The sequence below is a fragment of the Theropithecus gelada genome, chromosome 11 (assembly GCF_003255815.1).
Source record: "Theropithecus gelada isolate Dixy chromosome 11, Tgel_1.0, whole genome shotgun sequence".
NCBI lineage: Eukaryota > Metazoa > Chordata > Mammalia > Primates > Cercopithecidae > Theropithecus > Theropithecus gelada.
This window is the reverse complement of record NC_037679.1, coordinates 76,165,280-76,189,685: the sequence shown is the minus strand read 5'-3', so window position 1 is coordinate 76,189,685 and position 24,406 is coordinate 76,165,280. Positions and strand designations below refer to the sequence as shown.

Here is a 24,406-nt window from a genome sequence, read left to right as displayed (position 1 = left end):
GGCCCTGTGTCAGGGACAAGCCAGCAACAGTAAATGAGAATACATGAGATGAGGACACAGCTGTCGTCAGGGCTCAGGCTGTGGCAGGAGCCTGGCTTCAAGGGCCTTGCCAGGTACCTTGGCCAAGTCACTTATGGTCTCTGAGCCTCAGTTTTATCTACTATAAAATGGGCATAGTCATAGTACCTCCCTTGAAGTTGTTGGGAAGGATTAAGTGAGTTAATATATGTGAAGTAGTTAGACCAAACACGTGTACATGTTTGTTATTGACTATGCTTTAAACACCCTTGTATGTCCTGGTCACTCCGAACCACAGCTGAGAGTTGAATCTTGGTCCCACCTCTCCCAGCTACATGACCTTGGGCAAATCATTTTACCTCTCTGAGCCTCAGTATCATCACCTGGATCCTGAAGTAGTTGTATGGATTCAATAAGGTTACGTACGTATGTATGGGACACGATTGGCTTGGCATGGGAACGTCAGCTCCCAGAGACCCAGTGGGTCAGGCAGGTCCCTTCCTCCAAGGCTGTTCTCTTGGGAATCTTCCCTGAGAAGAAGGGAGAAGAGCCTCAGGGTAAGATGGCCAGAGGACAGGCTGAGTCCCCAGGGCTACTGACTCTCCCTGCCTCCCTGAGGACCATGATGACCCCTGACTTCCTGGGGGAGGAATCAGCTTGGTCCCTTTCTGAAGACACCATCCAGAAAGGACCAGAGTCAGGCTGAGGATGGTGATAATGAACATAATTCCCCAAGCACCTGCTGAGCATGAGGCTCCACGCTGGCGCTCCCTGCATGACACTCTTTTTATAGTAATGATCCCCCAGGAAGGCGGTGTTAGGGCCATTTTACAGGTGAGGAAACTGAGGCTTAGAGAGGTAAACCAGCTTGCCTCCAGTCCCACAACTGGTAAGTGGAGGAATTGGAGATCATAGGATCCCCAAGTCCACTTTCTTTTTTTACAAATTTTTTAAATTTTTAGTTTTTGAGGCAGGGTCTCACTCTGTCACCCAGGCTGGAGTGCAAGGAGCCTGATCAAGCTCACCACAACCTCGAACTCCTCCTGGGCTCCAGCGATCCTCCCGCCTCAGCCTTCCCAGTAGCTACGACTACAGGTGTGCGCCACCACACCAGCTAATTTTAAATTTTTTTGCAGAGACAGGGGTCCTGCCATGTTGACCAGGCTAGTCTCAAATTCCTGGCCTCAAAGCAGTCCTCCCACTTCAGCCTCCTGAAAGCACTGGAGTTACAGGCATGAGCCACCATGCCTGGCCTCAAGGCTGCTTTCTTACTGCCAGCATGCTTTCACTGTGTATAGTTGCCACTTGAATTTCTAGGAACCAAGAAGGAGTAGAAAAAGACTGCCCGTATTTTTTCTCACCTTCAGGCCTTTGCACAAAAGCTGTTCCTCTGCCTGGAGCACTGTTTTCATTTGATGTACACAATTAGATGTTTACATATGGGAGCCTTTGTGGGAGCCTTTCTCTGTCTCCACCCAGGGCAAGGTTAGGCCAGGCACGGTGGCTCACGCCTATAATCCCGGCACTTTCAGAGGCCGAGGCAGGTGGATCACGAGGTCAGGAGTTCAAGACCAGCCTGGCCAAAATGGTGAAACCCCATCTCTACTAAAACTACAAAAATTAGCTGTGCGCGGTGGCAGAGGCCTGTAATCCCAGCTATTCGGGAGGCTCAGGTAGGAGAATCGCTTGAACCTGGGTGGTGGAGGTTGCGGTGAGCTGAGATCATGCCACTGTCCTCTAGCCTGGGCAACAGAGTAAACGCTGTCTGAAAAAAAAAAAGAAAAAAAACCTCAAACTTTTCCTCTTAACCTTGTCTCTCTCTCTCTCTCTCTCTTTTTTTTTTTTTTGAGATGAAGTTTCACCTTTGTTGCCCAAGTTGGAGTGCAGCGGCATGATCTCAGCTCACTGAAACCTCCGCCTCTTGGGTTCAAGCAATTCTCCTGCCTCAGCCTTGTGAGTAGCTGGGATTACAGGCACCTGCCCCCATGCCCAGCTAATTTTTGTATTTTTAGTAGAGACAGGGTTTCACCATGTTGGCCAGGCTGGTCTGAAACTCCTGACCTTAAGTGATCCACCCGCCTCTGCCTCCCAAAGTTCTGGGATTACAGGCGTGAGCCACCATGCACACCCTTAACCCTGTCTCTTTATGAAACGAATGCTCATTATCATTCAGGGGTTGGCTTACCTGCTGCTCCCATCCAGAAAGCCATCTCTCCATCCAACCTTTAAGGGTTAAACACCCATCCTCAGGCCTCCTGGAGCTCCTTCCTTCCCTCCGCAATAGCAGGCATCACACCGTGTTATACTTGTCACCTCTGTCACCTGCCACCCCCTCAAAACTTGGAACTCCCTAGAGCAGAAAGAACGTGTCTTGTTCACCTTTGTGTGCACTTGGTGGTTCGGTGAGAACACAAGAGGCTCACGTTAAAGGGGCGCCGTCCCTGGGGACTTTAAAACTCAAGGTATATTGTTCAGGAACAGGCAGCCAGTGGAAAACCCAGTGCCACCCTCACCAGCTGTCCTCGGCTACCAGCCCTCCCAGCATCTCCGGTTCCCTCCCTTCACAATGAACCCTTTTGGCATCAGCACTGAGCCAGCCCCACCAAAAATATGCCTGAGCAGCAGTGCGCCCACACAGGGCATCATTAGGTCTGTGTGCCCACCTTCCTTCTTCCTGCCTGTTAGAGTCTCATTGATTGCTTTAAACCAGAAACGAGTATTCCCAGGAATCCGTTCTGAGCCAAGAAAGCTCACATCTAGATTGTTAAGATTCATATGAAAAGCCGGAGCGAAGGCGTCCCGGGGGTGTGTTTGAGCTCACCTTCCCCATGCACCCTTGGTGACAGGAGCCGAGTGGTGTCTGGTGTGTGGACTGAGGTGCAAAGTGGGCCCTGACCGAGAGGAGGGCCGCTCCTTGGGAATCATTCACCTGAGTCAGTTGTCCTTCACCACCTTGAGCTGGCCTGGAGGTGGCCCCACTTCCTGTCCCCCCATCCGTGTCTGCTCCCAGAGTTGGAAGGGAAATAATAAGAGGGAGGATTCTGGGAGAGGTGAAGGGTCTGTTTTTCCCTTCAGGCTCCAGAACAGCTCCTCAGGCATGTCTATGTTGATGCCAAGAAGCTGCCAGAAGGAAAAGGAAAAAAAAAAAAAAAAAGCTCCAGACCTAGAGTTCAGACCTCATGATGGTAAGAGCTAATGTTTCTCGGGAGCGTGACATCTGCCAAACGTTCAGCTGAGCCAGGCAGCATATCCGCAGTAGCTGATAGAATCCTCCCAGGAACACGGTTGGTTTCCCATTTTACAGATGCAGACATTGAGGCTCAAGAGAGGAGGTGACTGCCCAAGGCCACAGGCATCATAATGAGAAGTAGAGTCACAGACTGGTGCAGAGGCTCATGCTTGTAATCCCAGCACTTTGGGAGGCCAAAGCAGGAGGTTCACTTGAGCCCAGGAGTTAGTGCCACTGTGCTCTAGCTTGGGTGACAGAGCGAGACTGTCTCCAAAAAAAAGAAGTAGAGAGTCAGATTCCATTCCTGGTCTAATCTCATTTGGAGAAGGAACTAGAGATGGCAGAGAGGACTGACGTGGCCAAGTGTGGCTGGTGGGGGTGGTGCTGGTTTTTCCACTGCATTCTCACCCCCCGGCAATATTTCTTGGTTCTAAAGTCTTTAAGTGGCCCCAGACCGTGGACTTGGCTCATTCACAATTAGCCGTGTTCCGCCACCAGGGTGGACCAGATGCGTTCCTTGCCCTCCAGAAGCTCAGGGGCTCAAGGGGGACAGGGGAGCACCACAACAACTGTAGCGTAGCGGGAAGAAGGGTCTGATGGGCCAGGGTGGACCAGCCAACTCCACAGTGTTGGGTCATCCACCAAAGCTGAACAGCCAGCCAGCCAAAGTCACCGCGCCTTTTCTCTTCCTCTGGGCTCGGTTGTGGCTTTTCCCCTGGGATCTTCAGGGAGTCCATGAACTCCATGAAATAAGATATGGAATTGTCTGAGTGCCTCTGGGGAGGGCCCTCTGCCCTTATCAGAGTCTAAACAGTGAAGTGTTTTCCACTGTATGCAAATCATGCCTCAGTAAGAAAATGATTCAAATAATTGCTTTCATTGATTGTTTACAATTAATTTGTTTTTGAGATGGCCCTGTTCTGTTGCCCAGGCTGGAGCATAGTGGTGCAATCACAGTTCACTGCAGCCTCTAACTCCCAGGCTCAAGTGATCCTCCCACCTCAGGCTCCCTCCTCAGACAGTGGCTCCTCAGCAGAGGCGGAATGAATGTGTCCATGAAATGGAGGCAGGGGCGGGGGAGGACCAGTCCTGTATGCTGAGCTCTGAGCTCTGGGGCAGGAGCTGGGGGCCCCGGCCTGGAGTCATCCACAGAGTGGTCCGGATCATGGGACCCCCAGCCTCTGGAACCCTTTCTGCCTTGATTGGGTGGGGCTTCCAGGCCTCCCCTGCTCTCCCCTCTGGGGGCTCACAGGGGAAACTTGCAGGAGAAGGCCTGCTGTGGAAGCTTCCCAAAGGGCTGGGGATCAACCAAAGGCACCTGCCTGCTCTGGCCCGTGCTGGTATTTTTCATTCTGTTCACCTGAACCCCCATCAGCTCACCGTCTGCAGCAGCCACAGAGCAGGACCCTGGAGGCTGGCGTTCCGTGTGCACTGAGCTGCGCCGGCGCTGGAGCCGTCCTGTGCCACTTTGCTCAAATGCCTCATCCAGGCCGTGTCCTTCTCTGAGCCACCAGTCCCGCTCCTTAAAAGCCACAGCCCGCTGTGAATGAGGCGACAGCTGCTCTTTCTTGAGCACTTGTCAATCATCTGATCTGCTGAAAAGCCCTTTGAGGGTGGGACTATTGCTGCCAGTTTACAGATGGGCAAACTGAGTTTTGGACACAGGAAATGACTGCCCAAGGTCACTTAGCTGCCGGGTAGGGAACCCAGACTCAAAACTAGGCCTTCTAGTGGGATTTGCAAGTGCCAGGAGAAACCGCCTTTCCCGCATGCCGGGAACCCCACATGTTCTGGACTGAGATTCTGAGAGTCCGCACGTCTGTATGATCCGGGGCAGGCCATGCTGTTACCCCACAACCTCCTCAGTAGAGTTCCACACATTGTTTACCAAGTTGGCAAGGGGAGAACTGGACCTTGAGGCAGATAGGATTGGTTCTGAGTGATGTGGAAAGTTTTAGAATCTAGGTGGGCTGCCCCTGGGGAGAACAAGCTTAGTAGTGGGCAGTGGGAGGGGAGTGGGGACCACGGCTGGGAGGAAGAGGCAGGAGGGTGCTGCCCCATCTGTTTCCTAGGGTCTCACTGGGTGGCTCAGGTCTGTTTCAGAAGAATTTGTGTTTTCTTTGTGCAAGCCACTGGCAGTCCTCTCCAAGACCTCCTCGCTCTGCAGGTTAGCAATAATTAGATCCCTGCTGCATCTTTCTTGCCTCCCCTACCACCACCCTGGCAGGATATGCTTTTGTGAGTTAATGGTCTCCAGAATGCATCGTAGAAATTTAATCAACGCTCAGACACGCCATACGGCCCAGTAAGACAAACAGAATACCCTGTGTGTTGATAAGATGCTCTTCCCTTTGCAAAGCACGTTAGGATCTGTTATCTTAAGCTGAGGGAATGAGGTGTTTTCAGCTCAGAAGGGCCCATGGTTCTGGGAAGAAAAGTCAGGGCCTCTTTTGTTCTTTTGTCCATGCTGGTGTGACTGTACAGGGTGAGGGCCTGGGTACCCCTGGTCCTGCCAGCCTTCCTATTGCCTGCTCCAGCTTAATTATTAATTTATAAAACCAGAAGGTCGAGTGGGTGATTTCCGCTGGTGGTGGCGGCCACGGAGCACTAGAACATAAAGACTCTTTGTCGTCCCAGCGGTGTGACCTTTGCAGACCGGCACTCTGTCAGGAGCAAGCCTTCCGATGTTGGCACTGCTCCCTGGCAGGTCAGTGGAGGTCTCAGGGCCCAGGTGCCTCCAGGAGGGAGGGCAGGTGGCCAGACCGGAGACAGCAGTCCCCAAAGGGGGGCTGTAGAGGCCAAAGGTGGGCTGCAGAGGCCAGCTTGTCCCACGTGCTGAGGTTGGAAGAGGGTTCCCTAAGCTCCTCCTGAGCACCTATGCCAAGATCCCAGTGTTCAGAGAACCCTGAGCAAATACCCAGCACTTTCTGGCCTCACCCACCTGGTAGTTCTAAGGGGGTCCCCTGTCTTGCCCTTGCCTGCATTCCCCGAGGACCTCAGCCAGAGTCCCACTGTGGCATACAAGTGGCTTCTCACCACCTGTCCTTTTCCAGCAGATAGATGTGGGTTTATATCATGGTGTTGCCTCTTACTGTCTAGGCAAGGCACTCTGCCTCCCTGAGCCTCAGTTTCCTCACCTGTAAAATGAGAGCAAAAATAGAACCTGTGTCACCGAATGTTGCAAGGATTAGTTAGAATTTGGGCAAAGCTCTTGACCCATCCTCAGTGCTTGAGAGTTATTGGCGGTTACTAATCATTTCAGGAGCTGGCTACGTATCTTCTTTTAAAGGGCATGCTATAACTTTTTTTTTAGTAATTCATTTTTTATATGTCTGCTATCTTGGACATGCCTAAACTTAATCACCATCTCTGCCCTTGTGCTCATAATTGGGGACCTTAATGTATTTTAATTTGTATCACTCCATAGTATTTAAGAATCTACATGTTGTTCATTATTATTTTATGCAGACACTATTAATTCTTGCAACCAGTCTTCCTTATGAATATAGTTTTCTTATTTAATGCATCTTTCCATAGAATTTTCAGTGAGGCTCTGTGAGTTGCAAACTTTGAAAATATTGTTATTTTGCAGGCATGCATGAATGAACATTTGGCTGGGTGTAAAATGTAAGGTTGCTGGATATTTTTTTTTTCCAGCGATTCATTTTTGGTCTTGTTGCTGTTGAGAAATCAGCTGTCAGTCTAACTGACATTTCTTTGCAGAAACCTATTTTCCCTTTTCCCTGTTTTAAAATTTTTGTCATTGGTGTTTTGTACATGCAATGTCTAGGTGTGAATTTATTTTTATTTATCCTGGGAATGGTTTATGTTGTTTGATTCTAAAGAAAGTTCATATCTTCCATTATGAAAATATTATCTTTCCCCTTTCTCTTTATCTTCTTCATTAGTAATTCCTATTAGAGAAATGTTGGTTCATCTCATTCTGTCTGAATGCCTCTTAATCTTTCTTTCATATTTTCTTTTTATTTCTCTGTGCCATATGCTGGGTCATTTCCTTAGATCCATCTTCCAGTTCACTAATTCTCTCTTCATCTATTACAACCTTGCTGCCTTGACCTATTCAATTTCAAAAAAATTCCAATGACTTGTAAAATAATGTTTATAAGTGCTATATAGTTTTCATATTCACCTCTTTTTCATAGGGTACTGTTCTCCCATTGTTTGTAATAATTTAAAGCCTACTATATAGTCTCTTCTGTTTTGCCTTCTGGGAGTGCTATTCCTTTTGTTAATTGTGTCTGCTGATTCTCCTGTATCATGGTTCATTTGCTTGTATGGTTTGGTTTTTGATTATGAGCTCGTCTTTGGGCTTTTGCCCGACTCCCATCAGCCCTTCCCCCTACTGCCCCACAGGATACCTGTGTGCCTTGGGTTTTAAAAGAGCCTTACACAGTGCATTTGCATTTCTTGTGCTAGGTATCTCAAGGTTTTCACCAGTCTGGAAACACTTTTCACATTAACTCCTTGGTTTGGGTTTCCTGTCCCACAGAGGCTTGGATTTTTCACCAGTGTGTGGCTCGGTCTTAGACTTTGGATTCATTGCAGAAGCCTGCTCTTTCCCCTTTCCCCTGCCATCTCCCTAGCAGAGATGGCTTTCTTATTATTCTGTGGGCCAGTGGGGAATGTTTTTTCTGACCCACCTGATGTACAGAGGCAGCCTTTTGTATTTCAGCTTTTTAAGGGAGCACAGCTCCAGTTCGTGCAGACCCAAGACCTCTTCTGTCACTCAGTGGACTTGAAGCCCCCACCCTTAGCTGTTGGAGCCTGAAACCACTCTAACACCTGGGCTACCTCAGCATCATCTGTCACTAACCCTGTTGGTTCCCAGTCTCCTCCTTGCCCCGGCACTTGGGTATTGCCCTTTCCTTCCATTTAGCTGGGCATTACATTTGTTTCTTGTTTTATCCAGTGTTTGTAATGGAAGGCAGAATCTGTATTAGCTCCGAGTAGCAGGACCTGGAATTCCTGATCCAAGTGTCCTACTGAAGTAAGCCTTGTACTGTTTTTTCTTTTTTTGAGAGAGAGAGTCTCGCTCTGTTGCCCAGGCTGGAGTGCAGTGGCACAATCTCGGCTCACTGCAACCTGTGCCTCCCAGGTTCAAGTGATTCTTGTGCCTCAGCCTCCTGAGTAGCTGGGATTACAGGCATGCGCCACCATGCCTGGCTAATTTTTGTATTTTTAGTGGAAATGGGGTTTTGCCATGTTGGCCAGGCTGGTCTCAAACTCCTGGCCTCAAGTGATGCACCCGCCTCAGTCTCCCAAAGCTCTGGGATTATAGGTGTGAGCCACTGTGCCTGGCCAGCCTTGTGCCTTAGATAAGCCTGTTTCTGCTTGATTTGGCCTCAGAATAAATCTGGAACTGAAGATAGTTCTGGAAGGCTGTGAAAACCTGCTTCTTAGATGCTCCGAAAGACGCCCACTCGCCCACTCTCAAAATCTCTCCTGATTCACTGTTGCTTTTTTTCCCCTTCATCATCTTTAGTCTTTTTATTAAAATGGAGAAATTTTTCTCTAATTACATAAATGATATGTATTTTCTCTAATTACATAAATGGTATTATTGTTCCATCCCTCCTCAGTTTGGGCATACAGCCTAGCCAATGGCTATGCAAATAGAATCTAAAGTCATGGACCTCGGTCTGAGTCGCAGTTCTACTGCTCCTAGCTGTGTGACCTTCAGGGAGTGACTTAGCCTCTCTGAGACTCAGTTTCTTTATCTATAAAATGAGTGTGATTACCACCCTAAAAGGGTGGCACAGCCCTAAAGGGAGGCACCCTAAAAGTGAGGACTGAATAAGATAATTCCAGGCCTTTGGCTGAGTCCTAGCCTCTGGGTAAATGTTAACACATGGGGGTTATTATAATTTATTTATTGAGACAGAGTCTCACTCTGTCACCCAAGCTGGAGTGCAATGGTGCGATCTCGGCTCACTGCAACCACCACCTCCCAGGTTCAAGCAATTCTCCTGCCTCAGCCTCCCAAGTAGCTGGGATGACAGACGTGCACCAGCATGCCCAGCTAAAACATATGGTGGTTATTATTACTGCTATAAGGCGCATGGTAAAGAACAGAGCATAGCTGTAGGAAGGGAACATAGATGAGCAAAACAGACTGCGATTTTTAAAGTCACGAGCACCCACTCTGACAGCTTTCTCAGTTGCCTTACTGCTCATGAGAGAAGAGTAGATTCTAAAGTCAATTCACTCTGTCCTAGCTTCCCCTTCAATCCTGAGAATTGGAGGATTCATTCAGGGTAGGAAAAAACCCACGGAGATCCTGACAGGACCCTTGGTATCCGAGGTTGAAGTAAACACTGCTGACGTGGGCCTGCGGCAGCTCTTACCAGGAATTCCTTGGCTTTCACGCTTACAAAGTGGGTCGAAGTTGGCGTGAAAAGGGTATTAAGGTACTGCATAAATGCCAGCAATTAATCTTCGAGCTGCTGCTGCTGCTCTGAAGGACAGAATTGAGAGATTTGAGAGCTTCCTTCTCAAGGCCAAGTGCACCCAAATGCATCTTTGGTTAATTTTAACATCCCAGCAGCTAAGAGTGATCTATGATGTATACGAGGTTAGCACATGGCATCCAAGGAAAATGCCGGTGAAGGAGAGAAACTGGCATCCAGCATCATGAGGCACCCTGTGTGTGCCAGGCGTGAGAGGGTAGTCCCCTGTGGAGTGGTCCCTGCAAGGCTAAGGAGGATGTCCCTTCCTGTCTCCCTCCCAAGGCCCAGGGTTAGTCATTGTTTTGGCTGTAGCCACAGGAGGCATGCAAGTTGCTGTGTCCCTGGTGAGCCTAGATTCAGCTGAACAGCCACGATGGTATCACGGGATTACTTAGGGGACAATAATAACAGTCCCGGCAACCCCAGCGTCTCCTGCATCTCCTATGTCTCCCTCCAGATCTTGTGCTAAAGGTGTGCATGATCTTTTTAAAAATTGATGCAAAATTCATGTAACATAAAATTTACCATTTTAGGTTGGGCACTGTGGCTCACACCTGTAATCTCAGCACTTCGGGAGGGTGAGGTGGAAGAATCACTTGAGGCCAGGAGTTTGAGACCAGCCTGGGCAACATAGCAAGACTCTGTCTCTACAAAAGAAAACTTTTAAAAATTAGCTGGATGCTGTGGTGTGCACCTGTAGTCCCAGCTACTCGGGAGGCTGAGGCAGGAGGATCACTTGAGTCTAGGAGTTTGAGGCTGCTGTGAGCCGTGATTGTGCCACTGCACTCCATCCACCTGGGTGACAGGGTGAGAGACCCCCCCCAAAAAAGTTACATTGTAACCATTTTAAAGTATACAATTCAGGCCAGGTGCAGTGGCTCACGCCTGTAATCCCAGCACTTTGGGAGGCTGAGGTGGCCAGATCACTTAAGGTCAGGAGTTCAAGACCAGCCTGGCCAACATGGTGAAACCCAATCCCTATTGAAAAATAAAATAAAGTGTACAATTCAGTGGCATTAAGTACATTCACAATGATATGAAAACACCACCACATCTATTTCTAGAGCATTTTCATTGCCCTCCAAGAAACCTCATACCCATTAGCAGTCACTCCCCATTTCCTCCTCTCCCAGCCCCTGGTGACCACTAATCTGCATTCTGCCTGTGCGGATCTGCCTGTCTGGGGCATTTCATGTAAATGGCATCCTGCAGCAGGCAGGCCTTGTATATCTAGCGGTATCCCTTCTTGGAGTGTGACAGGGCTGCCTCCCTTTGTGTTGTGTTTATAACATCTCATCACCTGGATATACCTGTTTTGGTTTTGCACTCACCAGTTGGTGGACATTGGGTGGTTGCCACGTTGGTGGTTGCGATCGTGAATAGCTTGTGGTGGTTTTTCATGGTGTGAACAACCTCACGAGGGAGGAGGTCTTGTCACCTCTGTATCACAGAGGAGGAAGCAGCCTCCGGAGCTCAGGATGACAACTGAGTGGGATGTGTAGCAGAGACTCACAGCAGCCGCCCCCGGCAATGCTGTCAGGAGCTCACCTTTCCATCCGGCTTGGCTCACCTCTGTATTCCGGGATTTCCCCAAGGTTTGGGTTAAGTCCTGGCCAATCTTTCAAGAGGCGGCAAGCAGGAGAGTGCTGGGGGTCTTGGAAGTCACCAAGACATTCCCAGTGATGCCTCTTGGTGTCCTGGGGCTGGTGTCCAGGCTGGCACAGCTGGTGGGGACAGCGGGAGGCAGGGTGGCTTGGGGAGTCCCTGGGGCACGCAAGAAGGCACTCAGCTGTGCTTGCTTCTTCCAGCGGGGCCTTGTCCTGAGCCCTTCCACCTTCCCCCTTCCCCACCCTCACCCTGGGCGGCTGCACCTGCCATCTCTCAGTCTCATCCACACCCACCCTGTCTATTGACAGGCACTTCGGGATCTCGTTCCCTGGCTTGGCGTCCTCTGTAGACTCGGGGCAAGTTCAAATGCCCTGGCCTGATGGATGAGGCCTTCATACTCCCACCACCCCAGCTGCTTCATTCCCTGCCTGTGGTCCACCCACGTTGAAGAGCCGGAGGCTCCCTGAGCCCTGCCTGCTCTGCCTCTGCCGAGGCTATGCCCTCTGCCAGCACCGTCCACCCCACCCCACAACCCCATTGGGCATCACCTCCTACTCCCATCCCCATGGCCTAGAACCTCCACTGCAACCCTGGTGCTCCTTGGCCAGCTAAAGCAGCGTTTACTGTCCTAGATCCTGGCAAGAGGATGTGCATTTCCAGCAGAATGGGGCCGCGCATTTTGCGTCTGCTTCCCTGGCCTCTAGCAAGCACCTAGCAAACCAGAGGTGCTCAGAGGGCCATGCAAGCACAGATGGGGCCTCGGGGGTGTCTCTCAGGGCCCACACACTCCCAGGGCCTGCAGGGGTTGTGGGAAGAGCAGGCAGTGGTGTGCATGCCCCTCCCCTGGGTCCTGGGACTACAGGCTCACAGAGTCCTGGTGCCCCAAAATGGATGGGAGGACATGCTGACATTCTCTTCCCTCCTGAGTCAGGGAGAGGAGGCTGGACTCCAGGAGGGATTTCAGGCCTGCTCCTCTGCCTCTGGGCCCCTTCTATCCTCCCTGTTCTGGACCATTGTCCTTGACCCCCTACCTTGTGTGGCTCTGCTCCCACTGGTGACGGGTTGCTTAGCACAGCAGTAAGCAGGTCCCCACAGCCTGATGGGGGAGACCAGGGCCAGGCAAGCAATGCGCCTAACCCAGCATTCAGAACTCTTTGCAGTCGATTGCCGATATTTTTTAACCCAGCGGATTTCTGCTTCCTCTTAATGAAAGGGGAAAATCTGGCCTCCCATGGCAGCCCCTTCGACAGGGTAGGGCTCCAGTTCATGCCTACACGGGCCCCTTCTCTCATGTAATGCCTTTCTGACCCTGGAGACACTGAAATTCTCAACCCCACCTTGACAGCATCTGAGGAAGGAATTGGCTTCTATTGCCCCTTCATACCCAAGGTTAAACAGTTTTTACATTGACACCTAATTCACAGCTCATGACATTCACCGTTTAAAAGTATACAGTTCTGTGGCTTTTAGTATATTCACAAAGTCATACAAACATCACCACTGTCTGATTCTTTTTTTTTTTTTTTTTTTTTGAGATGGAGGCTTGCTCTGTCACCCAGGCTGGAGTTCAGTGGTGCTATCTCAGCTCACTGGAACCTCCACCTCCTGGGTTCAAATGATTCTCCTGCCTCAGCCTCCCCAACACCAGGACTACAGGTGCCTGTCAACACATTTGGCTAATTTCTGTATTTTCAGTAGAGACGGGGTCTCATGTTGGCCTAGCTAGTCTCGAACTCCTGACCTCAAATGATCCACCCGCCTCAGCCTCCCAAAGTGCTGGGATTACAGGTGTGAGCCGCAGTGCCTGGCCACCACTACCTAATTCTAGAACAACTTATCACCCCCAAAAGAATACCCATTGGCAGTCACTTCTCATTCCCCCAACACCCTTCAGCCCCTGGCAACCATCAATCTACTTTCTGTCTCACTAGATTTGTCTGTTCAGGGCACTTCATATAAATGGGATCATATACCATGTGGCCCTGTATGTCTGGCTTCTTTCACGTCGTGTGATTATTTCAAGGTTTATCCATGCTGTAGCATTGACCAATGCTTCATTTCTTTTCATTTACCAATGTTTCTTTTTTTTTTTTTTTTTTTTTGCTGAATAATAATCCGTCATCTGGATGTGTCACATTTTGTTCACCCATTCCTTTGCTGATGGATGTTTGGATTGTTTCCACCTCTTGGTACTTATGAACAGTGCTGCTTTGAACATTGGTTACAGGTTTCTGGTGTGGACGTGCATTTTCTTTTCTCTTGGGTATAAATGGAATTGTTGGCCAGGTGCAGTGGCTCATGCCTGTAATCCCAGCACTTTGGGAGGCTGAGGCGGGTGGATCACCTCAGGTCGGGAGTTCCAGGCCAGCATGGCTAACATGGTGAAACCCCATCTCTACTAAAAATACAAAAATTAGCCAAGAGTGCTGGTGCATGCCACCCAGCTACTTGGAAGGCTCAGGCAGGAGAATCATCTGAACCCAGGAGGCAGAGATTGCAGTGAGCTGAGAATGCACCACTGTACTCCAGCCTCAGCGACAGAGCGAGACTCTGTTTCCAAAAAAAAAAAGAATTGTTTTGGAATAGAATTGCTGGATTACGTGGTAATTCTATGTTTAATTAATTGAGGAACTACCCAACTGTTTTCCACAGTGGTTGTACCATTTAAATCCCCGCTAGTAAATGTATGAGAGTTTCAGTTTTTCTACAGCCTCATCAACATCTATTCTTTCTTTTATTTGTCATTGTAGTCATCATGGTTAAAACATTTTTAACCAGCCGGGCAAGGTGGCTCACGCCTGTAATCCCAGTACTTTGGGAGGCCGAGACAGGCGGATCATGAGGTCAGGAGATCGAGACCATCCTGGCTAACACGGTGAAATTCCGTCTCTACTAAAAATACAAAAAAATTAGCTGGGCATGGTGGGGGGCACCTGTAGTCCTAGCTACTCAGGAGGCTGAGGCAGGATAATAGCGTGAACCCGGGAGGCGGAGCTTGCAGTGAGTGGAGATCGTGCCACTCACTCCAGCCTGGGCGACAGAGCAAGACTCCATCTCAAAAAAAAAAATTAACCCAAATACAATTATACAACTAATCTCCGTAAATTGCAGAAAAGTTAAGGGACAAATAACCAAATTTAGGGTCAAAGGGAGGAGAGGAGCGAAATGTTCTGTAATTCTACCATCTGAAAACAACTAACTACTATTATTATATACCCTTTCCTATTTTTTCTTGTGCACGTGCGTGTATCAATATGAACTTCTGTGTGTAAATGAGATCTTAGTCTGTTGGATTTTCCATGCAACAACATGCCATATGACATTTTCCGATGCCCCACAATATTTAAAAAATACTTATAAAGACTGTGTGGTATTCCAACTTTAGGATGTACCAGGACTAATCTGTCTCGTTTTCTGTGGCTCAGCATTTCCCCCAACTTCTTTTTTTTTTTTTTTGAGACAAAGTCTCGCTCTTGTCCCCCAAGCTGGAGTGTGATAGCATGATCTCGGCTCACTGCAACGTCTGCCCCACAGGTTCAAGTGATTCTCCTGCCTCAGCCCCCTGAGTAGCTGGGATTACAGGTGCCTGCCACCGTGCCCGGCTAATTTTTGTATTTTTAGTAGAGACAGGGTTTTACCATATTGGCCAGGCTGGTCTAGAACTCCTGACCTCAGGTGATCCACCTGCCTCAGCCTCCCAAAATGTTGGGATTACAGGCTTGAGCCACTGCGCCCAGCCAATTTCTTTTTGTTTTGAGACAGCCCCTTGCTCTGTTGCTCACACTGGAGTATAATCTTGGCTCACTGCAACCTCAACTTCCCAGGCTTAAGTGATCCTCCCACCTGAGCCTCACTAGTCCTCGCCCAGCTAATTTTTTGATTTTTTTTTTTTTTTTTGTATGATGGGATCTCCCTGTGTTGCCCAGGCTGGTCTTGAACTCTTGGGCTCAAGTGATCCTCCCACTTCAGCTTCCCAGAGTGCTGGGATTACAGCCATAAGCCACCACACCTGGCCCATTTCCCCAATTTCTTTTTTTCTTTTTTCTTTTTTTTTGAGACAGAGTTTTTGCTCTTGTTGCCCAGGCTGGAGTACAGTGGCACGATCTCAGCTCACTGCAACTTCTGTCCCAGGTTCAAATGATTCTCCTGCCTCAGCCTCCTGAGTAGCTGGGATTACAGGCATGCACCACCACACCCAGCTAATTTTTGTATTTTTAGTAGAGATGGGGTTTCACCATGTTGGCCAGGCTGGTCTCAAACTCCTGACCTCAGGTGATCCACCAGCCTCGGCCTCCCAAAGTGCTGGGATTAAAGGAATGAGCCACCACACTCGGCCCCCCAATTTCTTACTGCTCTAAATAGGCAACCATGATTACCCTGGTATGTTCAGCTTTATATGCCTGTCTTAATTCCTCAGGATTTGTTCCTAGGGATCAAGTTCTGGTTCAAAGGGTATATACCTGTGCTGCCCAACACAAATAATAATGTGAGGTGTAATCATGGTAAATTTTCTAGTAGCTGTAATGTAATTACATTATGTAATGTAATTCTAGATTTTCTAATTAAGGCGAGTAAAGAAATTAATGGTGAGATGAATTTTAATAGTGTATTTTATTTAGCCCATTATATTTAAAATATGATCACTTTACCATATAATCAATATCAAAAGTTATTGCAGTCGTCTATGTTCTTTTTTGTACTTAGTCTTCGCCGGCTGGTGTGTGTTTTCCACTTCAGCACACCTCAGTCTGGGCTCACCACCTTCAAGGGCTTAGCAGCCACTTGGACGGGCAGGTGTGTTCTTTCACATTGAAGTTTCTGATAGTGACAGTTCACCTCCATCCCCAAAAGATTAGGCCAGTTAAACTCCCACCAGCCCCATGGACTGGTGTGCATTTCCCTCAGGTTGAAATCTAAAACCAGAAATAAAGAGGTCCAGCTGCCAGGAACCAAGGCCAATCTCTGCCCATCATCCCCATGGCAACTGTGACCTCAGGGCCCTGGAGAAGGGCTCAGAGGTGAGGAGCAAGAAAACTGGAAAAGCTTCCAACCCAGGAGCCCTTGAGGGAAAGACAGGTCCTTCTGTGGGCTTTGGGGCCCTGATGCAGGCAGACATGCATCAGGTGCTTATTCGAGGGGCCCTGTTGGGGGCCCAGGGTCAGCCCCGGGGTGGGGGCGGGGGTTGGGGTGGGAGGTGCGGTTAGGAGGAAGCAGCTCACCAGGCACATCGGGTTAGACCAGCTCCACCTGCTAGGGCCTGAAAGTCAGTTGTTCTGAAAGTCAGTTCCTGAGGCTTCAGAAATCATCCTTTCTCTCAGTCACTGTGCCAGAAGAGTCTTGCCTGAGCTGTGAGCTGAGCCCTTGGCTCCAGGGATTTGGTGTCAAAAAGAGGGTCCCAGAGGTGGGAGGTTGTCTTCCTAATCCTTTGCTTTCAATCAGGCAGGACAGAGGGAGTATGTGTATGTGAGTTTGCATGTGTGTGCTTGTACTTCCCCCACTCCCCATCACCCAGGCTGGAGTGCAGTGGTATAATCTCAGCTCACCGAAACCTCTGCCTCCCAGGTTCGAGTGATTCTCCTGCCTCAACCTCCCAAGTAGCTGGGGTTACAGGTGTGCACCAACACGCCTGGTTAATTTTTGCATTTTTAGTAGAGATGGGGTTTCACCATGTTGGCCAGGCAGGTCTCAAACTCCTGGCCTCAAGTGATCTGCCTACCTCAGCCTCCCAAAGTGCTGGATTACAGGTGTGAGCCACTGCACCCAGCCTTGCAAAGCACTTTGGATGCAGTTAACTGGAAACTATTAGATAAACTTGATCTAGGATGATTTATATACCTCTTCCTAGCTGTGGGACCTTGGGCACATCCCGGAGTTCTCATCTCTAGAATGGGCGTAGAATCATACCTACCTAACAGAATTGAAGGAGAGGGTTGTAGCAGCCCAGGCTTATCCAAGTACAGTTGAACACAGAGGCCAGAAAATGGCAATGCTTAGTTAATGTGTTAATGTCTGCCCTTGTTGTTATGATTATTCAGTAATTTGTTTTTTAAATGGCTTTATTGAGATATAATTCACACATCATGAGATTCACCATTTAAATTGAACCCCGTAGTTTTAGTATAATCACAGGGTTATGCAACCATCAAAACAATATAATTTTAGAACATTTTTATCTCTCTCCAAAAGAAACTCTGGTGCCCATTAGCGGTGTCTCCCTGTTCTCCCTCTCCAGCCCCTCCCCTCCCTGGCCTCAGGCAACCACTGTTACACTTTCTGTTCCTATGAATTTGTCTCCAACTCCTGACCTCAAGTGATCCACCCGCCTCAGCCTCCCAAAGTGCTGGGATTACAGGTGTGAGCCACCACGCCCAGCCATAACTCATCTTTAATAGTGGTTGTTTAGGTGCACTTGTTTAGCTGTGATTTCTAATCATTATTTATCATCAGATCAGTGTGGTTTGGGGGTTAAGTGATCATACAAAGGGAGACAGACAAAAACAACAACAACAACAACACAGAACTACATGTTTTCTGCCAGACAGGCTGAGTTCAAATTGTGGGTCTGCCTCCATCAAGGTCAGTGACCTTGAGCAAGTTACATCCCTGCTGAGCCTCAGTTTGTTCTTCTGTAAAGCGGGAATAGTAGGTCCCTCACAGGGTCATGGAAGGAACTGAAGAAGATGATGTGTGCCTGGGACATGACTCAGCCAGTGATGATTCATTAATCGCAGTATTTATGAGATCTCTCAGCCATCCAGATGGGATCATGTTGTAGGCTGAAAATCTTTATTCCAAGATGAATACATGTACATTGTACATTAGAGAAAAATTGGAAAATATAGATGAACCAAAAGCAAAACAGTCTTTCATCCAGGTATTGAGATGAGAAATAATTAATTATTATTTCGGGGAAAATAACTAGGATTTTTAAATTACTTAAACACAGTTGTATATTTTTTATGTCTTTTCCACAACATAGAGTTGCGCTTTCTTGGTAGCAAGCTGTTTTTAGGCAGTGTATGTGGAATGTATTTCTATGCAAATACACAACTGTCACTATTAAAGGCAGTATACCTAAAAAAAAAATTTTTTTCCTCCCTCTTGCATTCTAAAGGCGGTATACTTAAAAAATTGGCTAACCATACCAAAAAGTGTTCAACCAATCTGTTTTTTGCGTTGCTTTTTTTTTTTTTTTTTTTTTTTTTCCGGCAGTCTCGTTCTGTTGCCAATGCTGGAGTGCAGTGGCACGATCTCAGCTCACTGCAACCTCCGCCGCCCGGGCTCAAGCGATTCTCCTGGTTCAGCCTCCTGAATAGCTGGGATTACAGGTACCTACCACCACGCCTGGCTCATCTTTGTATTTTTAGTAGAGCCGGGGTTTCGTCATGTTGGTCAGGTCTCAAACTCCTGACCTCAAGTGATCTGCCCACCTCAGCCTCCCAAAGTGCTGGGATTACAGGCATGAGTCACCGCACCTGGCCCCAATCTGCTTTTGATAGTCACTTCGGGCAAGTCGAATTTTAAGCGATTTTAAAGAGTGCAAAGTTGAACACATTTATGTATTCATATTTTTGTACCTGTTGTGTCTATTATTTTAGGATACATTTCTGCCAAGTGGAATTACAATTTTTTTAAATTTTTTATTCATTTTTCTTTTTTCTTCCCAGATCTCCTTTAGTCAGGGAAGACCAACACTTTTTTTTTTTTGTAAATGTTTTGTTGTGATCTAGTACACATCCAGAGCAGTGCATCACTCATAAGCATACAGACAGTTCTTTGAGGTTTCCGAGCACACAACTATGTCAAGTGTATGGAGGTCTAGAAATGGAACATTCCTAGTACCCAGAACTCCCCTTTGCACTCCATTCAAGTCACTCCTCATCTCATCCTCCAAAAGTCATTTACAATGTTAGCGTCATCTACAATGCCTCCCTTAAGAGCAGCCACTATCTTGACCTCTGACATTGTAGTTGAGTTTTGCCTGTTTTTGAACTTTATGCAAATAGGATCATAAAGTATGTACACTTTCCTGTCTGGCTGCTTTTGTCTGTGATTATCTATATTGTTCATTTTCGTTGTTGTGTGCTATTCCATTGCTTGACTATACTACACATTAGCACTCTACTCTGCCATTGTTGGGCATGTGGGTAGTTTCCAGTTTAGGGCAATTCCAATGGCACCACCATGACATCTTTGTACGCATGCTTGGGTAAACCGAAGCATGCATTATTTGTGTATTTACCTAGGAGTGGAATTGCTAGGCCATGAAGTATGCCAGTGTCCTTGCTGACATACCTATGATATAAATGGCCATATTTTCCTGCAGAAAGGTAGAAATTGCACTTTGATGATTCACCTCACCGTTCCAAGTGTCAGTGGCTACATCTGTAACAAGAGGATACAGCCCCCTCCTAGAGTGTTGGGAGGAAGAGATAAGCTAATCATTGGAGCTATGCCCACAGGAAGCAGGGAGCCCTCAGTCCGGGTTGGCAGCCTTAATGAACTGCTGGAGATGCTTGAGAATACTGAGCTGTTGATTCTTGAAGAGCCTGAGGCCAAAAAACAATGAGTAGGAAGTGAGGTGACTAGTTGACCCCAGAAATTAACTGTCTTTGTAATGGGAGCAAAACAGGGCTTAGGGGTAGGGAATGCTGGGAGGATTGAGGTGGGAGGTCACATCTCCCTAGTCCAGCCCGTGTTTTGGAAAAGTTTGCGTGAACTGTATAGTCCCCAGGAACCAGACCTAAAGGCCTTGAGTGCCAAGGTACTCTGGGCAGACAGGCAATATTACTTCGTGGTGAAGGCTGGCTTTGGGGTCGCACAGACTCAGAGTTCAGTCCCATCTCTGCCTCTGTGTGTTGTGGGATCTTAAGTGCTTTCTGAGCTGCAGTTTTCAACTTATAAAACTGAGATAAAGGCCGGGTGTGATGGTTCACATCTGTAATCCCAGCACTTTGGGAGGCTGAGGTGGGCGGATCACTCAAGGTCAGGAGTTCAAGACCAGCCTGGCCAGCATGGTGAAACCCTGTCGCTACTAAACATATAAAAACTAGCTGGGCGTGGTGGTGTGTGCCTGTAATCCCAGCTACTTGGGAGGCCGGGGCACGAGAATCACTGGAACACGGAGGCAGAGGTGGCAATGAGCTGAGATCACCATTCCAGCCTGGGTGATGGAGTGTGACTCTGTCTCCAAACAAACAAACAAACAAACAAAAAACCTGAGATAATATCCACTCACTTACTGAGTCGTTTTGGTAATGAAGTGAGAAATGCAGATCATTGTTTAATATTGTGCATTTTTTAGAGACAGGGTCTTACCCTGTCACCCAGATTGGAGTCCTTCCATTTCTTTGCTCCACCAGATTCTCCATACATTTCTCAGTATAGGTTTCCCAGATCACGTCCAACACCAGCCTGAACCCTTATTTCCTCTCGCTACTCATCTGACTCCGAGTCTGTGACTATACAAAGCCCCTTTCTCAGCTAGGATAAAACTCATCTTCTGGAGTGGAAGAGGAAGGGTCAGACAACCAGATGCAATTTTCTCTTGACTGGGCCTGGTGGCTCATGCCTGCAATCTCAGCACCTTGGGAGGCCGAGGCGGGCAGATTGCTTGAGTCCAGGAGTTTGAGACCAGCCTGGGCAACATGGTGAAACCCTGTCTCTCTAAAACAAATAAACAAAAATTAGCCGGGCATAGTGACGCATGCCTGTAGTTGCAGCTACCCAGGAGGCTGAGGTGGGAGGATCTCTGGAGCCCAGGAGGTAGAGGCTGCAGTGAGCCGTGATGCTGATCGTGCCAGTGTATTCCAGCCTGAGTGATGGAAGTGAAACCCTGCCACAGAAAGCAAAGTTTCTCTTTAGTGGGCTAGGGAAGGTCAGAGGCTGGGAGAATGGCCTGCTTCCTGACTGCCCTGTCTCTGGGGCTATTAGTAATAGTTGTATTATTATTACTAAGGCAGTTGGAACTGATCACTGCAGAGCTGTGTTTCTGGGAAGAATGGGAAATCCTTTCTGCTGCTTCACCCTGCACTCACTTTTGCCATGGTGGGAGACGCTTTGAGAAGGGGTGCGGCAGCCGGTGGGGATGGGGCAGAGGAATACCTGCAGCCTCCCTCTGGCAAGTCAGTGATGTTTTCTTCTGTCTTGTTTTTCTCTCTTTCCCCACTTCTCAGTCTCATCAGATCAGATCGAGCAGCTCCATCGGAGATTTAAGCAGCTGAGTGGAGACCAGCCTACCATTCGGTAAGGTCGGCAGTGGGTTTGGGTGCTGGGTGGGGCCATGCCCTTGCAAATTTCTTGTCCTGTTTCTTTCCTTGAGTGCTGAGTGGTAGGGGGAGGGTGGTAGTTTTTTCTTTCTTTGGAGACGGAGTCTCGCTCTGTCGCCCAGGCTGGAGTGCAGAGGCGCCATCTCGGCTCACTGCAAGCTCTGCCTCCTGGGTTCACGCCATTCTCCTGCCTCAGCCTCCTGTAGCTGGGACTACAGGCGCCCGCCACCATACCTGGCTAATTTTTTGTATTTTTAGTAGAGACGGGGTTTCACCGTGTTAGGATGGTCTCAATCTCCTGACCTTGTGATCTACCCACCTCGGCCTCCCAAAGTGCTGGAATTACAGGCATGAGCCACTGTGCCCAACCAACTGTAGTTTTAATGCTTCTGGTCTCTTCCAAGACAAGATGTTCCTAAACAGTAAGGAAAGAACCACTTCTGTTTCTGTGAGGATCACACAATTATAAATTATAACTAGCGTGGAAGTGAGGAAGGGCTCTTCAGCCACCCCCTGCCTTACCCTGATTCCTCGGATGGAATGTACTTGGAATCTCAGACACATATGGAGGACCTGTTAGATCCCAGGATCCTGCCAACTGCCAGACACACAAAGATGAATCAGTTGTGGTAGAGCGCAACTTAGGGGCTTGGGCTGTCATCAGGACCTCTGTCTTTTGGCTCCCCTTCTTTAGGGTTAGTTCCAGCCTCAGGCAAGATGGGGGTGGCTGCCTCAAATTTCTGTTAAGGAAAATCAACCTTCTGCATTATGTTTTGTTAATCTTTTAGATACCCTTTAGGTTGCTTTTTAATGAAGAGGAATGAGGAATGCCTTAAACTGTATTCTGGTTGGATTATTTGTTATTTGGGTATTTCTAACTTTTTTGAAACACGGTCTCGCTCCATTGCCCAGGCTGGAGTGCAGTGTTGCGATCATAGCTCACTGCAGCCTCAATCTCCTGGGCCCAAGCGATCCTTCTGCCTCAGCCTCCCAAGTAGCTGGGACCACAGGCATGTGCCATCACACCCAGCTAATTTTTTAATTTATTTTTATTTTTGTAGAGACAGGGTCTCGCCATGTTACTCAGGCTGGTCTTGACCTCCTTGACTCAGGTGATCCTCCTGCCTTAGCTTCCCAAAGTGCTGGGACTACAGGCATGCACCACCATACCGGCTAATTTTTTAAAGTTTTTGTAGAGGTGGGGGTCTCACTATGTTGCCCAGGCTGGTCTCAAACTCCTGGCCTCAAGCAGCCCTCCCATTTCTACCTCCCAAAGTGTTGGCACTACAGGCATACACCGCTGCACTAGACCTGTTAATTGTTTTTTGTTTTTGTTTTTTTTGGAGACGTGGTCTTGCTCTGTTACCCAGGGTGGTCTTGAACTCCTGAGCTCAAGCAGTCCTCCTGCCTTAGCCTCCTGAGTGGCTGGGATTACAAGCGAGTGCTGCTTGAGTTACTAACAGCTAGGTTAGTGAGAGGTCCTTGCCAGTGACTTGATCATCATACAGAGTTCATGAGGAAGCTTCAAGTTGAACAAATTTCTTTTTCTTTTTTTTTTTTTGAGACGGAGCCTCACTCTGTTGCCCAGGCTGGAGTGCAGTGGCGCGATCTCCGCTCACTGCAAGCTCCGCCTCCCGGGTTCACGCCATTCTCCTGCCTCAGCCTCAAGAGTAACTGGGACTACAGGCGCCTGCCACCATGCCCAGCAAATTTTTTGTATACTTTAGTAGAGACAGAGTTTCACCGTGTTAGCCAGGATGGTCTCAATCTCCTGACCTCATGATCCACCCATCTTGGCCTCCCAAGGTGCTGGGATTACAGGCGTGAGCCACCGCGCCCGGCAAGTTGAACAAATTTCTACCATAAACTTCTAACAGATGTAGTTTCCTAAAATAAGCATTCGGAGTCTCAAGGTTACAGCTTGTTGGAACTTTGAAACAAACCTTTTAATACTCCAGGAAACGCTTCCTTCTTACTAAACACAGTTAAATTTCCCCTAAGTTTTATGGAAACTGACATATAAATGTCTACTTTCTCTTGTGTGTCTAAACACAGGTGTATTGTTAATCCAGTATATTTTATTCTTAAGTCAATTTCAAGAGCTCAGATTCTGACGGTCTGTTGGTTGTTGTGGCCTCTGGTCTCAGTTTGATTGCATCCAAGGCCGACTTAAAGACAATTAAGACTTATACCTTTAATTCTACACATCTAGCCCACCAAGCCCAGTGGAGGGGAGAGAACCTGAGCCCAGCAAAAGAGTCACCTGGCTTCTCATTGGCTCTGATGGGGTCACGGACCTGAGTCTGAGCCAATCGCCATGGCCAAAGACCAGACATACAAATGTTTTCCTCCAGAGCAGTAAGGTCCTGGGGCCTGTGGTCAGCTCAGCATCCCCCAAGGGCAGGAGTGGAGGGTGGGTGGTTTCAGTCAGGGCAAGGTGAAACCTCCTTGGGCCATAGGCTGAGGAGTGTGTAGGGTAACACAAGTCGGCCAGGCACTGAGTTCTAACAGAGTGGCACATATGGACTCTGGATGTTGGAAAATAGAGTGTCAAGGGTATGCCTTGCTTGTTCCTTCAGAAGTTCATGAGCAGTCTGGGCAATATAGCAAGACCCTTTCTCTACAAAATGTTTAAAAATTAGCCAGGTGTGGTGATGCACACATGTAGTCCTGGCTACTTGGGTAGCTGAGTCTGGAGGATCACTTGGACCCAGGGGTTCAAGGCTGCAGTGAGCTCTGAGTGCACCACCACACTCCAGCCTGGGCACCAGAGCGAGACCCTGTCTCTTAAAAAGTTCGTGAGCATCTGCTCTGCA

At 48.3% G+C, this 24,406-nt stretch overlaps 1 protein-coding gene across 2 annotated transcripts in view; it reads left to right on the top strand.

Annotated features, from left to right (window-relative positions):
- The window catches only part of TESC (tescalcin), a 61,317-nt gene that overhangs the window by 2,660 nt on the left and 34,251 nt on the right, over positions 1-24,406 (top strand). For both annotated transcript variants that reach the window (XM_025401123.1, XM_025401124.1), the window contains exon 2: positions 21,498-21,567. In XM_025401123.1, the coding sequence (XP_025256908.1) occupies positions 21,498-21,567 (70 nt within the window). The remainder of the gene's footprint in view (positions 1-21,497; positions 21,568-24,406) is intronic.